This window comes from Osmerus mordax (genome assembly GCF_038355195.1).
Source record: "Osmerus mordax isolate fOsmMor3 chromosome 5 unlocalized genomic scaffold, fOsmMor3.pri SUPER_5_unloc_2, whole genome shotgun sequence".
NCBI lineage: Eukaryota > Metazoa > Chordata > Actinopteri > Osmeriformes > Osmeridae > Osmerus > Osmerus mordax.
In genome coordinates this window covers 16,883-33,600 of record NW_027120332.1, presented here as the reverse complement: position 1 = coordinate 33,600, position 16,718 = coordinate 16,883, and the positions used below count along the sequence as shown (strand labels likewise).

At 50.2% G+C, this 16,718-nt stretch overlaps 1 protein-coding gene across 1 annotated transcript in view; it reads left to right on the top strand.

Moving 5' to 3' along the window:
• Positions 1–2,390: 2,390 nt before the first annotated feature.
• The window catches only part of LOC136938380 (calmodulin-lysine N-methyltransferase-like), a gene marked incomplete at its 3' end in the record, with an annotated part of 30,527 nt that continues 16,199 nt past the window's right edge, over positions 2,391–16,718 (top strand). The window contains 2 exon segments of the mRNA XM_067231670.1: positions 2,391–2,445; positions 15,110–15,170. Of these exon segments, the coding sequence (XP_067087771.1) occupies positions 2,391–2,445; positions 15,110–15,170 (116 nt within the window).

Sequence of the window (16,718 nt, the reverse complement as noted above, 5' to 3'; positions counted from 1 at the left end):
ATTTTTTTTCACTTTTTTTTTTTCTCCCCCCCAACGACAAGTTAAATTAGCAGTCTGCCGGCAGCGAAGCCCCTCTGTCTGACGACTCTCCCGTGTTGCCACAGCTCGGGCACCGCGCCGCCATCGCCGCCGCTGTCAGTCGCCGCCGCTGTCAGTCGCCGCCTGACGACTTAATAGTCCCTCCTGAGTGGATTTGAGCACTTTGCTGCGTGTGTTTACACGCGCTTGTCATGCCTAAAATATTCATATGGAGATTTGAAATATTCAATTCGGGGCCCTTCCGTCAGCCGACACCTCCCACTATCCCCCCCGCCTCACCTCCCCCCTCACCACCACAGCCTGCCGCCCTCTCCTGTAGCTCACAGTCACAGTTCCCCCCCCTCACCACCACAGCCTGCCGCCCTCTCCTGTAGCTCACAGTCACAGTCCCCCCCCCTCACCACCACAGCCTGCCGCCCTCTCCTGTAGCTCACAGTCACAGTTCCCCCCCCTCACCACCACAGCCTGCCGCCCTCTCCTGTAGCTCACAGTCACAGTTCCCCCCCCTCACCACCACAGCCTGCCGCCCGCCAGAACCAGGGGCAGAACCAGGGACAGAACCAGGGACAGAACCAGGGGCAGAACCAGGCTAGGGCCAGGGGCAGAACCAGGGGCAGAACCAGGCTAGGACCAGGTGCAGAACCAGGCTAGGACCAGGGGCAGAACCAGGCTAGGACGGAGCTACAGCCGTCTCCATGTCCTGTCTCCAGCCAGGTTAGACCCAACCCGCAACCTAGCAACCCGCAACCTAGCAACCCGCAACCTAGCAACACAGAGTCTTAATTTCACTCTGGTTTGAGTTTTGGAAGTGAGCAGGTTCAGGTCTTCTTGTCCGGGCATAGAGACAGGCAGGAGAGGCTGCAGGCAGACATCCAGACATCCAGAGAGTCAGCTACTCTTCACCCAGCCTTCCGCTGTCATCATCGGAACTAATGAGCCAGGATAATAGGGCATGATAGCTTGACAGCGCGCAGGCCGATGAGCTCCCATTGTGTCTGGGCCACTCTTGCTCCGCCTTCCCCCCACATGGTGGCTGCCCATGCCCCAGGACAGGGAGCCAGTCCTAGGTTAGCCTCCTCAGGAAAATGGGAGGTCTGACAATGTCAGGGGTTGTCGAACGAGGCAGCAGTATGTCTACTTTTAACTTTGATCGTGTGTGTGTTGTAGAGAAAGAGTGTATGCCTGCTTGCTTTGTGTACGGTGTGTGTGTGTGTGGCAGCCTAATCATAGCCACATGCGATGTGACTACCTCTCTGTGTGTGTGTGTGTGTGTGTGCTTTGCACAGTCTGTTTATTCATAGACATATGATTGATAGAGAGAGTGTGTGTGTGTGTGTGTGAGACAGCCAGAAGACGCTTGGTGGCATGGCGCTGCAGCTCATGCTGGAGCGAGCGAGCTGTCTTGTGCACCATTGTTCTCAGATGGGGCTCATTCTCCATGCGCTGAAAGGCTGCCGTGTGTCCAGACTTATCTTGACATTGGAGGCGCAATCACACTGAGGAAGATTGAGCGGTGTTTATTTTGTGTCAGTGGCGTGGTCAGGAAAAGAATACAAACATAGAATCATTCAGAACCTTCCACACACCCCCCCCCACCCCCCCCCCCCCCCCCCCCCCCCCCCACCACCAGATTTCACCTCTTTCAATCATCCCTGTTCAAAATGACTGTATGATATCACTGCCCTCAGTCAGTCAGTCAGTCATTCATTCAGTCACCCGCCTGCCTGGCTGTCTGGCTACGTTGCCAGTTATCTCTGAAACCCCTCTTTTGTGTTGATATGAAACGAACAGCAGCCCATTTTTTTTCATCTTATATGCCCTTTGAGTTTTATTCAGTACATTTTAAATTTGTGTGGGTGTGTGCGCGTTTTGTGTGTGTTTGTGTGTGTTCCTGACTGCATTTCCACTTTGTGTGAGGTTTTCCAATAGATTTCTAGATTTCTTACCTGGCTTTTGCTCATACATATTCATATAAACAAACATACAGCGTATGTTTATTTTGTGTGTGCTTGTGTGGGTAATGTTTGTGTTTCGCTGTTGATGTTAGCACATTAGCGTGTTAGTAAGTACATGGAATAAACGTGTGCTCACTGTGTCTGCGCTCGTGTTTGTGTCAAGGGGACAACTCTTGCAACAGCTAGCAGCTCTATACATAAATTGCTGAGTGAGCTGGCTGGCTGGCTGGCTGCTTGATAAGTGACATTAATGACAGAGGCAGGCAGACAATGGCAAGCTGTCAGGGTCAGTAATTGAGTGGGCGGGATGAGCTCTCTTCATTTCACTCCATCGGTGTCACGGCGACAAGAGCACCGAGGCAACTCGTCTCCAAGAGATACGAGCGCGCCCGAACAATGGCGGCTGTCCGTCAGAGTGGCGTGGCGATCTCGCCCGCCGACCGTTACCGTGGTTAGTGAGACGATTCGCTTGCCGAACAGAGAACCCTCATTAGCCTACACACACCACTCATCGTACACGATACCCTAGAATACACACACACAGAAGAAGAAGAAAGTATTAATCCACTTTGGCTTAGATCACCTTCACACCATCTCATCCTATCACTCTCATGCTAACGTGTACATGAAGATGCCGGCCTCGTCTCCATAATGTATTTTCCAAACCAAACGTGCCACTTATTGCTCATTGTTTTGGGTTAAGCTGTGAAAAACTGTTTAACTTCGGCAAGACAGTAGGCATTATTACTGAGCAGGCTTAATTAAGGAAAGGTTAGGGTTAGGGTTAGTAATTATAGTTAATTAGGCCTATTCAGAACCAGAGTGTTTCTCCACGTGTGTTAGTATGTGTAAGCGTGTGTGTGTGTGTGAGAGAGAGAGAGAGAGAGAGACGATGTGTTGGCGTATTTGTGTGTGTTTATGTGCACAGTGGCGTCCTTCAGAGTAGAATGTGCTTGTGCTAGGGGAGTGTGTGTGTTGTGTCTTTGTGGAGGTGATGGTGAAATGTTCGTAAGGTTGAGGGGAGTACACTGTATGGGTGATACGTTCACAAGTGAATGTGGAGAATATAACCTTGTACCTATATCTAATATAACCTACTTTTGCGCAAGTGTGTGTGTGTGGATTTACCTTTCACTGTATGGCAGTGTGTAGCTCTATAAGGAGAGGTCATGCAGGGGTCACTGAGGTCTGCAAGTCAATGTTTTTCATTGGACAAGTGGACAGCATATCACAAGGTCAATCTGAACAATGTAATTCCAGTGGACATTGCGGGCAACAGCTACATAGCAGTCTGCAAGGGACTTTTGAATAAATAAAAAAATACTTTGAGTCGCAAAAAAGAGTTGGAGGTCATTTCGGTCTGTCGGATTCAGACACAATAACAAATACACCTATTCACTTCAGCCTTGACCCCAGGAGCCTGGAGAACGTCTCAGAGCAAACTCGAACTAGGCCGACAAGAACTTGTCTTGCTCCAGGTCATCTCTGAACCATCTCTCAACAGTAGCAGTTCGGAGCCAGATCCAGACCTTGGATTCCACACTCACCCCTAGCCCCTCCGCTTTAGAAAGTCGCTTGTCGCAGGATAAAATATTTACAAAAGCCTTCTGTTCCCAATTAGGGTTCTTGTGTTGTCTGCAGGCTGAGTTTACCGTCACCCTGCCGACAGACAGGACAGCGCTTCTCTTTCTACTGTTGGTGCCTCAACCCTCTGGAGGAAACGGTGTGTGCTGTAGCAAAGTGCACACACACACTCACACACACGCAGGCTCACAAACGCTCTCTCGCTTTCACACACACACACACTCACTCTTACACGCATGCACACACTCACTCAAACACGCTCTTACATACACACACTCACTTACACACACAATCTCACACGCACATACTCACTCTAATACACACTCAACAAACGCACGCCACACTCTCACACAGTCTCACACATACACACACACACACTATCCTGGCTTCTCACTCTTTTGCCTTTCCCCTGTGGGTTCTATCTTTGCTTCCTCTCCTGGAAGTCGTATTGCGTTGCTCGTGGCACCAGCTCATTAGAAACGAGAGACCGACTCACAGAGCAAAGCACACGCTCCAGCAAGTCAAACACACAGAACAAAACCTCAAAACTGGAGCTACGTACTGTTGACCAGTTTTTATGTAATTGTGTGTGTGTGAGAGAGAGAGACATTTGCCAAAGGGAAGTGGAGCACTGAGGGCAACACTTTGGGGGACAAACCTCCTGAAAATCTCCACACACTGTTTCATCAGGGTAACGATGGTCCTTGTGCCTCTGGTGTGTGTGTGTGTGTGTGTGTGTGTGTGTGTGTGTTGGCGCGACCGGAGGGCTGAAGGCCTGGTCTCGTCTTGATGCCTGTCACCGTCCGCTCTGTGCCTCCAGCCTGTCTCCTGCACACACCATCTTACATTGCCCTAATTACCTTCATCTTCCCACTGCGCTACCACCACCAACTGGGTTTTCATCCCGATACTCATACAGTCAGTACAGTTAGCTTCAGACACAGCAGTCAGTACAGTTAGCTTCAGACACAGCAGTCAGTACAGTTAGCTTCAGACACAGCAGTCAGTACAGTTAGCTTCAGACACAGCAGTCAGTACAGTTAGCTTCAGACACAGCAGTCAGTACAGTTACTTTCAGACATAGCAGTCAGTACAGTTAGCTTCAGACACAGCAGTCAGTACTGTTAGCTTCAGACACAGCAGTCAGTACAGTTAGCTTCAGACACAGCAGTCAGTACAGTTAGCTTCAGACACAGCAGTCAGTACAGTTAGCTTCAGACACAGCAGTCAGTACAGTTAGCTTCAGACACAGCAGTCAGTACAGTTACTTTCAGACATAGCAGTCAGTACAGTTAGCTTCAGACACAGCAGTCAGTACAGTTAGCTTCAGACACAGCAGTCAGTACAGTTAGCTTCAGACACAGCAGTCAGTACAGTTAGCTTCAGACACAGCAGTCAGTACAGTTAGCTTCAGACACAGCAGTCAGTACAGTTAGCTTCAGACACAGCAGTCAGTACAGTTAGCTTCAGACACAGCAGTCAGTACAGTTAGCTTCAGACACAGCAGTCAGTACAGTTAGCTTCAGACACAGCAGTCAGTACAGTTAGCTTCAGACACAGCAGTCAGTACACTTAGCTTCAGACACAGCAGTCAGTACACTTAGCTTCAGACACAGCAGTCAGTACAGTTAGCTTCAGACACAGCAGTCAGTACAGTTAGCTTCAGACACAGCAGTCAGTACAGTTAGCTTCAGACACAGCAGTCAGTACAGTTACTTTCAGACATAGCAGTCAGTACAGTTAGCTTCAGACACAGCAGTCAGTACTGTTAGCTTCAGACACAGCAGTCAGTACAGTTAGCTTCAGACACAGCAGTCAGCACAGTTAGCTTCAGACACAGCAGTCAGTACTGTTAGCTTCAGACACAGCAGTCAGTACTGTTAGCTTCAGACACAGCAGTCAGTACTGTTAGCTTCAGACACAGCAGTCAGTACAGTTAGCTTCAGACACAGCAGTCAGTACAGTTAGCTTCAGACACAGCAGTCAGTACAGTTAGCTTCAGACACAGCAGTCAGTACAGTTACTTTCAGACATAGCAGTCAGTACTGTTAGCTTCAGACACAGCAGTCAGTACAGTTAGCTTCAGACACAGCAGTCAGTACAGTTATCTTCAGACACAGCAGTCAGTACAGTTACTTTCAGACACAGCAGTCAGTACAGTTAGCTTCAGACACAGCAGTTAGCTTCAGGCACAGCAGCCACCAGGAGGAACGACTCCACAATAGACACTACTGTAGATACACAAACACACACTCATGTTGACTTATATACTCTCAAACTGCATAACGTGATGTAGACACAGTCTACTGTGCTGCACAAACACTGTGCAGTAACACACTACACACACACACACACACTTCTGTGTATGAACAAGCACCACAGCACAGGACGAGGCTTAGGTTGAGCAGTGGAGGCCGTACAATGGCCGCCAAAGCAAAGTAGCTGCTATTATTGTCTGGCCAAAGGGAAGGTTCCTTTTGTCAGCTCTGATCAAATTATGACTCTGAAGGGAGAGAGGTTAAACTTACTTAAAATGTGTATGTACTTGTGAGATGTGCGTGTGAGAATGTACGTGTGCATCTTATCCACATGTCCTTTACAGTACCAGTGAAAAGTTTGGACACATTTCCCATTCAATTTTCAATTCACTTTTGACTGGTGGAAGTATGTGTCAGTGCACATGCTTCACATGCATGTTCTCGTTTTTCCATGAACAGTTTACATTTCTGTCCATGTTCCAGGTCCAAGAAAATGTCCAATGCTGTTTTGTGGGCTGTTTTTCTCTGCCTCCCTCTCTCCTGCCTCTCTGCCTCCACTCTGTTTTAGGATTCTCTGTTCTCTCTTCCCTCTCCTCCTCTTTCCTCTCCTTTCACTGTGTCATTACCTTGATGTATGAATTGACGTGATGGTCAACAGGTCTTGTCATGTCGGCAGTGGCTGTGGTCATGGGCGTATGCAGGGTTTGAAAAATACCAAGGTCTGCTAGCGGGTTGGAATTAATGTTAGCTGGTAGCTAGCTAGTTTACTCATGATGGACGGCACTGTTTGACAAAGGAGCAGCGCATAACACATAGCAGCGCTTGTAATGTGAATTGTTCATAGTTTATGGAATTTTAAGCTACAGCTAAAGGTGATGATATGTTTCACCTGCCTTGTGTTTAAACGTGTTGAACCCCTGGTGTATGCATCAACAGTTACTCTTAGGATGGATAAATAAGAGAGAGAGAGATGAGCTGTGTGCCCAAAGACATGAATGAGTCTTGGTACAGTAAGAAAAAAATATATGCCACACACACACACACACATATGAACACACACTCCATCCTCGCAACATGGGGTTAGCTTTTATATTGTATAAAATCTCTCTCCCTCACTCGCTCCCCAGGTTGAGGTGAGACCTGCAACACTAGCAGGATAATTCCTTTGCACACTTTAGACTTACAGAGTGAGATGGAGAGAGAGTGATAGAGATGGATGGATGGAAGGAAGGAGGGAGGGCTGTGGAAAGGTCTAAATGGCCCTCCTTGGGGCTTCTCCGTGGTACGAAGGCCCCATCTTTGTCCAGGGCTCTCACTTCAAGCGGGGAGAGAGAGAAAGAAAAAAAGAGAGAGAATAGGAAAGAGATGGAGTGCGACAGTGAACGAAAGAGATATATAAAGGGAGAGATATAAAGAGAGGGAGAGGTAGAGAAGAAGGATGGAGAGAGTAACTTGGAGTACTCGAGGCCTAGCTCGTGTAATACCTGCTCCTGCCCATGCTGTTCGGATGGCCAGCGTTTTCACCCGTAATGCCACTTAATTCCCTGAGAAGCGGCGAGGTAAACCATTGACCAGTTGGAGCGGAGAGCGGTAATGCAGCTGGCCCCGCGCTCACCCCGGGGGTATAATGGCGCTGATTGCTGTTGATTCCCGTCTCGCCAAAGTACCTCATGTAAAATAAGTGACATTTAAAAGGCGTCAAGATGTGAAAAGGGAGGCACAGGTGGGGGCAGGAGGTGGAGAGGGAAGAAAGGAGAACCAGAGAGAGAGAGAGGGAGGGAGAGAGAGAGAGAGAGAGAGAGGGAGATGAGAAAAGGAGGGAAGTGCCTAAGCTTTTCACCTGAATTAGACACTTCATGTCCCCCGTTCTCTCTCCCTCTCTCTCGTTTCTCTCTCTCTTTTCTCTCTCTTTTTATCTCTCCCTCGCAAAACGTAAAGTGGCCAGGAAAAAAAAAAAAAACAGTAGCCTTACTATAGTCGGTTAAGCTACTTCTTCCTTACACCCTTGTTCTTTTCTACATCCCCCGCCCCCCCCCCCCGCCTCCCCCCCGCCTCCCTGAGAGCAGGAGAGAGGAGGGGTGAGGGGGAAGATGAGGGGGAGGTGACAGGGCTGACATTGCTCCTGGGAAGTGCTCCAAACGAACGCTAAAATCATTTCAGCTCAGATAAAGCTCGGTGTGGGCCTTGGGCGAGCCCCGGGACATCACGGCCCTCATCTTCCTGCACGACGAAGGGCCGACGCAGTGAGGACGCCTGCAGGCAGCTGGAGCCTCCACACACACACACACTTACTCACGCCACGCACGTACCACGCACACACGTACCCACACACACATTCACCACACACGCACACATGCTCTCCACAAGCACCCAGGCCGACGCACGCACACACACTACACGCAGACACACTCCGCCCACGTACACAAACACACTGTACACATTTACACACATACACACCTCATGCACGCACTCAAAAACACAGGGATACGTGCATGCCCCCATGCACACACTGCGACAGACACACAGGACACACACACACAGGGCAGGCTGTGGACCAGAGGGACCAGGGACAGACAGCAGGTGAAGTAATCAGCGTGGTTAAACTGCTCTAACCCTGCCTTGCTCTAGCTGCTCCTCTGACTGCAGATCCAGAGGTCGCAGGTTCAAATCCCCCCTCTGTACTTGGCTTTGGGTAAATTAATACATTCCCATTATCATATCCCCAGTCACACTGTCTGTCTGGCTGTGTGTCATGTCTGAGCTTGTGTGTTCTCATTATCTAAAGCCTGGGTTGCCCGCCAGGTGACAGTGTACAGTAGCCATAATGAGGGTACTGTGAGTGCGTTGTGTGTTTTGATGTGTTCTTCCAAAGTGTAATAGTGTTATTCTCCGAGGTGGCTTTGGGGTTGAAGTGCTGAGGTGTGTAGGCTGGTCTGAGCTGGTCTGGTGAGAGGAGATGTTGTGTTAAAATGAGGGTTATACTTCCTGGTCTTGGTTGAAGGGAAGATCTGCTGTGTTTGGCTGGGAGACCACTCAGACACCTGAATCCTGGTCCAAACTCATCTAAACCCAAACACAAGCGCATACTGAGACTAGAATCAGCCGCAGGTACGCTTTTGACTGTGTGTAGTCGTCCTGCGTATGTGTGAATTTAAACGGTTTCTTTTCTCAATGCGCGTGTGTCTGTGTGGCTCTAGATCGTCCTCAGCCACGTGTAAGATATAATCCGCCATCAGGGAGTCCATTCCTCCTTCCTCTCCTCCTCCTCCCCTCCCTGATCCCTCTGCCCTGTCCTCAGTCCCTCCTCAGATAGATGGAATAGCACCGTCTCATGTTTAAAGCATAGCCTCTTGCCGTCAGGGGAACAGGTGTCCTCATGAATGCCATTTCAGGACCTGTTTGTTACCATGGCGGCACCGCTCCTGAGCTATGTGAGGTAGCACACAAACGCCCACGCACAAACTCTCACTCCACACACACACACTCTCCATGCACACACACTCTCCACACTATCTCTCTCTCTCGCTCTCTCTCTCTCTCTCCCCACACACCACACGCCCCTCCACACCCAGGTGAGTACACGCACCTACAGATTGATCTCTTGTCAGTTTTGTAAGGGGTCAGGCAGGGTCAAACATCACCTGGTGGGAGGGCCCATCATTGCTACCATACCACCTATTGGCCCCTGCGGGGAGTGAGGTAAAGACTCCATTACCCAGCAGCCTATGGCTACGGTCTAATCACTGGGTGGTGACGTCAAGTCGCAGGCGGCCGGTTGTAGCTTGGGGTGCTTTAAGGAGGTTAAAAAGCAGACAATAATAATGACATTCTAGGACATGGTTAAATTGACGGGTTGAGGGGTGTGTGTGTGTCAGGTTGGGGGGTGTTGCCATGGTGACAGCAGGAACATGTCATTGCATCGGTGATCTTTGGGGGAAACGGGCTCCACAGGTGTTTGATGAGGAAGAAGGAGAGGATGATGAAGATGGGGGGGACCAACCTATCCACTCCAGTTGGTCCTCAGCCCTGCCAGTACAGAGTTCCTACTCATACTGATACATATAAGCAGTGACATATCTAAACACACATTCACATCATTTACACAGAACGTAATAATGTGTAAAACACATAGGCATTCGCACATTTAATCAGTTTTGCACGTTAGCTAACTTGCACAATAACATCAGCACTACCAAAACATTCACACTTTTGCGGAAAGCAATTTCAGGTGGATGAATTGTCCTTGATTCTGCGACAACTGCCTACCTGTTAAAGAGAGAGAAAGAATATCACAACATCCTCCCTGGAAACGTTATTCTGTTTATATTTTCATTCAGACAAGCTGCAATCCTCCTTTCCTCTTTTTCTCCCTGTCTACTGACCCCTTATTTTCTTTTTCTCTCTTTCACTCTCTCTCTCTCTCCGTCTCTCCTCCTTAATTGTTTATTCATTAACATTCCCACAAATGGACAGTGGCGCAGGTGACAGGCCTATAATTTGAACGGAGCAGCCTTTTTCCCTCCGAGCCGTGAGCAATTTTAAGCCTGCTGTTGTGAGGCCTAATCTGGGGTTGTCATCCACGAGGGCCCCCTGGCCACTCTCCCTATGCTAATCAATCACCGGAGCCCCCTCAGTCGCTCATCTCCTCAGCTTAGCATCTAGCTGCGGCGCTGATATATCTATTAGCTTCCCGTCAGACCCCACCAACGCTCCCTCCCTCCCTCCCTCCGCCTGCCAGCCAGCCGCAAGCACCCTCTCCTCCCTCCTCCCCTGCCCCCCCAGATGAGATTCCTCCTGCCCTGGCATTTGGAGGCTGATAAGTAAGCTATCAGAGACGGGGATGAATAGCAGTGTAAAGATTTTGCGCTGTCCCTGAGAGCGTGCGGTGACAAGGCAGGCGTGGCGCCCAGATAGCCCGCCTCATTATCCAGGCCACCACCAGACCCTAATCCAAAAAGTTGTTTACTCAGGGAGAGGCAGGCCGTTATCTGTGCCCCGCACAGCGCCCTCTCTCTCTTCTCTCTTCGTGTGTGTGGGGGGGGGATTTTCGGGAGTGTGTGTGGGGAGGAGGGGGTTTAAAAACACACTTGTGTGTGCAGTTGGGTGAGACAGATTTTCTTTTCTTCTTTTTTTTTGCAGACTTTTAAAGAGGTCTTCTGTCTTGGTCTAACTCTGTGTGAGCTAGGGAGACAGCGGGCGAATGACAGAGAGAGAGAGAGTGTGTGTTTGTCTGTCTGCAGGCAATTGGAAAAGGATTGAAATTATCCTATTCCCATGTAAAACAGATCAGGCGTGCTTCCAAGCTGCTTCAGTCAGTTCCTGTCAATCATCCCTCTGCTGGGTGGAGTCCAGATACCTAGCTATCACACACAGCCAGCGGACGATACTCCAGCCTATAGGAGGGGCTAACTGCACTCAGGTGCTGTGTTATTGGTCCACCGGGCAGTTGCTGAGAAGCTTGAGTGTGGTTGGGTAATGGTGTTGGTGTGGTATCTAAGTATGGCCGTGTAACCTGATTTTTTCCCTTAGCCCCCTGTCCTTCAAAAAGATTGTGCTTTTTTCAGGCCATCATTGTAAGTAAGAATTTGTTCTTAATAACCTTCCTGGGTAAATAAAGGTTAAATAAAAAAATTAAAATAAGTAGTGCTTCTGATTGCACGGCCATTTTGAAAGCTCCTAGACACGGCCAGCTCAGTGGGCCTGTCGCAGGGACTGGTGGGAGCGCACACACACATACACACACATACACACACACTTAGGCACATACACACACTCGCTCACACACACAGTCCTTCAACACACACACACATACACACCCTCGTGAACTTTAGAACCCCCCCCTCAAGCAGTAATCCTGGAAAGCAGTAAACTAGCTGTGTGCAAGGACAGATTGCCAGTTGATCATGCTGAAATACGCTCTTATCCATTATTGGATCTGAAATGGAGGAGGCTTAAGAATTATCTGAGTCGTCCGTTCATGTGGAGATCATCAGGAGGAAGCTGAGGCCCTACCCTCCGGCTGGTCCACTATCCAGGGCGGGGGGGGGGGGGGGGGGGTCGGTGTGTGTGTGTGAGCAGCAGTCATCATTCAGAAGATGAGACTTTAAACATTTCATGTTTTCTTGTTCGTCAACCTAAAGAAACACACCCTTTTCCCCAGCCAGCGTAGCCACCCCTCTGTCTGTCTGACGATGGTTCATCCTGCCAGGAAACAGTCTGGGGGACGTAATGGTCTCAGACAGCCTCCCTGTAGTCTAGGTCTTCTAAGTCATTAATGATCTCAGAAAGAACACACCAGCGAGAGCTATGGCCTGGCCAGGCCTCTCCACAACCTGCCCCGCTCTGGCAGCCTCCACGAGCATGCTGGGGGAGAGGCTGGGGGAGAGGCTGGGGGAGAGAACAGGGGTCCTCTGTGAATTACAGAGTCGAGCCGCACAGGAAGTAATTGAGGTGCGCTTGATTTGCCTCTTTGCCGCAGGCGAACCATCAATCCGTGTCGTTGCAGCAGGCGAGACAAATCGAGCGAATTCAAGGAATACGTTTGGTATATTGGTGTACTCAGGTGTAACTGAGGCAGGCTGGGAGGAGGAGGCAGGAGGCAGGGACGAGGGACGAGGCAGGCAGGCTGGGAGGAGGAGGCAGGAGGCAGGAACGAGGGACGAGGCAGGCAGGCTGGGAGGAGGAGGCAGGGACGAGGGACGGGGCAGGCAGGCTGAGAGGAGGAGGCAGGGACGAGGCAAGCAGGCTGAGAGGAGGAGGCAGGGACGAGGGACGGGGCAGGCCGACCTGTGAGCCAAGCAGCCCCTTCTCTCATCTGGTAATTGAAGGTGAGAAATGATTTCATTATCCACAGGGAGAGTAATCTGTTCCCACCTAGTGATCCCCTCATTTCCTAGAGTGCATCTCGACCTAGGGGCCTTGTCTGTCCCTGCTACACACTCACACACACACACACACACACACACTCTCAGACACACACACACACACCCTAGGCGGTTTTATTGGAGTGAAGGATTACCCATCAAATTCACATATGCTTTATTAATGACTCAATCAAAGCTTCGGCACTTAGCCTATCTCTTAGCTCTCTCTCTCACCCTCTCTCTCTCACACACACACACACACACACACACGCGCACACACACACACTGAACGAATGACGGGGATTGTGCTGCATAGATCCATGATCCATGCTCTGTGCTGAGAAGGTCATATGTGGAGGGCCTTGGTGGGGACCAGGTGATGTGGACATGTCTCTCACTGCTCTCCAACACACCCCAGTTCACAGCCCACTGAAGCAGGCTCCGGGAAGCGAGAGAACTTTCCGGAATCTGAACACTGGCTATAGCTGCCCGTGGATGCCTAAGCAGCTAAAGTGTCTGATAGCTTGATCGGTGTAAATCCGCGGGCTGTCGCTGAGGTAGCCTCACTTCTGGCCGAAGTGTGTGTGTTTGGTGTGTGTTTGCAGGGTGATGGGCGAGGATGGCTGTTTTTTAATGGGAGAGGAATATTTTGACGGTTTATCAATAGGCAGTTATTAAATCCTCCTTGCTTGAGCTAATCTGAGGGGGCCAAAGCAGCCAGGGGTGAGAGGCACAAGCCCAGAGAGGTGGAGAGCGGGGCGGCTGTAAGCCGCTTATTATATCGACTGCCTTTTCTCTCCGTCTCTCGCCGTCTCTCTTTCCCTTTCTCTCGCCCTCCCTCGCTTTCTCACTCGGCCCTTCTTCCTCCCTCCCTCTCTCTCCCTCTCTCTCTCTCTCTCTCTCTCTCTCTCTCTCTCTCTCACTTTCCCATTCTCTCTTTCTTAATCACAGGCCTACACTCTCTCTGCTCCAAGATTATGGGTAACTTATTGGTACACACTTATGCACGCACAAACTCACACGCGTACTCAAGACAGTACACTGTGCTTCTTTCTCAAGCTTACACATTAACGACATACTGTTTAACTGAAAGCTGCCATGCAGTATTGTCATGGGAGTACAGCATCGTCAGAATATTTCTCATCTCCATCTTGCGCTCTCTCTCTCTTTCCCTCTCTATTGCTCAAACACAAACGCGCACTCATACACACACACACACACACACACACACACACACACACACACACACACACACACACACACACACACACTGATCAAAGCCAGGAGCTACGGCTGAAGTTTTATTCAAATGACTGTTTACTTCTTCCACTGCCAGGAAGTGTGTGTGTGTGCGTGTGTGTGTGTGAGAGAGAGAGAGACAATAGCAGCTTCATGGCAGTTTCACTACCCAGCAGAAGGAGAAGGGCTGTCAGTGGGTGATAAGCCAGACAGGCTCGCTCTCTATGATTATCGCCCACCGGACCCGCTTTCTTCCAGCACACACACACACATACACGTACCCACACACACACACACACACGTACCCACACACACACACACACACACGTACCCACACGTACACACACACACACACACACGTACCCACACGTACACACATGCACATACATATGTACAGACACACACACACACACGTACCCACACATACACACATGCACATGCATATGTACAGACACACACACACACGTACCCACTTGCACATACATATGTACAGACACACACACACACGTACCCACATGCACATACATATGTACAGACACACACACACACACACGTACCCACACGTACACACATGCACATACATATGTACAGACACACACACGTACCCACACATACACACATGCACATACATATACACACACACACCTACATATACACACAAACACGCACACACATACACATCTATACATGCACACAAAAAAATACATACAGATACACATATACAAAGTACACATATTATATTGTATGCAAACTTACAATTGTGTGCTACAGGAATGTTCTATGTATGGACAGACAGACAGACAGACAGACAGACAGACAGACAGACAGACAGACAGGGTAGTTTGAGCTGCTCAAAGGCAGAGTGGTCAAGTCCTAACAGCTGCCCCTAGGCCATGCAACACTTTGGAATGAGCTGACAAAACACAAAGTTGATTATTCAATCAATGTGATTTGATGTTCATAAGGATGTGTAGTCAATAGTTTGTTTCATCTTGTCCTTTTTGACTTTCTGTGCCCCCCCCTTCTCCCCCCCCTCTGCTTCATCTCCACGTCCTCTTCCTAATTTCTCCCCCCCCCTCTCCCTCCCTCCCTCCCTCCCTCCCTCCCTCCTTCCTTCCCTCCCTCCCTCCCTCCCTCCCTCCCTCCCTCCCTCCCTCCCTCCTGTCTGTAGGTGTGTGGCCATCGGAGGAAGTAATGGCTCACTACTGCTTGAAGAAGCGCCACATGTTCAGGTAAGTGCCCCTCGAATGCTGACCTCCCCCTCTCCTTACCTATTTCTCTCCCTCCTCCCTCCTCTGCTCTCCTCTCTCTCTCCCCTCCTCCCTCCCCATTACCAGTCTGGTGCTGTAGATGGTAGGCCTCTCTCTGGTCTATTTCCCCTCCCCTCCCCTCCCCTCCCCTCCCCTCCCCTCCTCTACTCTCCCATCCCCTCCCCTCCTCTCCTCTCCCCTGCACTCCCCTCCCTTCCCCTCCCCTCTCCTCTCCTCTCCTCTCCTCTCCTCTCCTCTCCTCTCCTCTCCTCTCCTCTCCTCTCCTCTCCTCTCCTCTCCTCTCCCTCCCCTCCCCTCCCCTCCCCTCCCCTCCTCTCCTCTCCCCTGCACTCCCTTCCCCTCCCCTCTCCTCTCCTCTCCTCTCCTCTCCTCTCCTCTCCTCTCCTCTCCTCTCCTCTCCTCTCCTCTCCTCTCCTCTCCTCTCCTCTCCTCTCCTCTCCTCTCCTCTCCTCTCCTCTCCTCTCCCCTCCCCTCCCCTCCCCTCCCCTCCCCTCCACTCCTCTCCTCTCCTCTGCCAGGCAGGGCCGGCCGCTCTCCTCTCCTCTGCAGCGGAGGGCTGAAAGGCGCCAGGGACGTTTGATTTCCACTCAAGGCGGTACACGACCCTTTGATTTCCTGCTTTTACATTCAAGAGGCGGGAGGAGAGGAAGAGAAGCGTATCGATCAGAGCTCCGTGGTGAAGGTCAGCTAGGCCGTGAACACAGGGGGAGAGGCAGGCAGGCAGGCAGGCAGACAGGGAGGTAGGGAGGAAAGGAGAGATCAAAGTGAGGTTGGTGGCGGATTGAGAGAAAGGAGGGGTGTGTGCAAGGTTCCAAGCCCCAGGCAGGCCTTTTTGTGTGTGTGTATGCGTGTGTGTATTGAGGTGGACGCGTGGATGGATGTTAGTCTTTTTTCTTTTTTTTTTTACACAGATTTCCAGCTGGTTTTGTGTGTGTGCCTCCATATGTTCAGTGTGTGTGCGCGTGGATGCGTAGACTGGTACATCATTCACCAACGTGCGTGTGTGCGCTATGCGTGGGTGCTGGTGCATCTTTGTGTGTGTGTTTGTGTGTGTCTGTGTGATGGCTGTGTGTTTGTGTGACGAGATTGTCACCCTCTCCCTATCTCCCCTGTTATCAACCGCTCACCCAGAAAGAAAGAGAGAGGGAGGGGTCGAAGAAAGGACAAGGATAAAAGAAAATAGAGAAAATATAAATGAGTATATTTTGGAGTGAGTCGGTTTATGTCTCTGCTAGTGCTAGTGCTAGTCTATTATCTGCAGTAGTATTGAACAGTACAGGAAAATAGCTACCTGTCACTGTACATCAGTCCTACTGGTTGAGCTTGTGTTAGCCTGTTAGCCTACTGCTAGCCCATTAGCCCTGGCAAATCTGTTAGCTTGCCTGTTTGTTAAACTGCTTACCTGTTAGCCTTCAAGCCAGTTAGCTTGTTAGCCTATTTGTTTGCCTGCTAGCCTGTAAGTCTTCTATCCTGTCATTCCCTTGGTCTAGGTTGTTTAACTTATTCCTT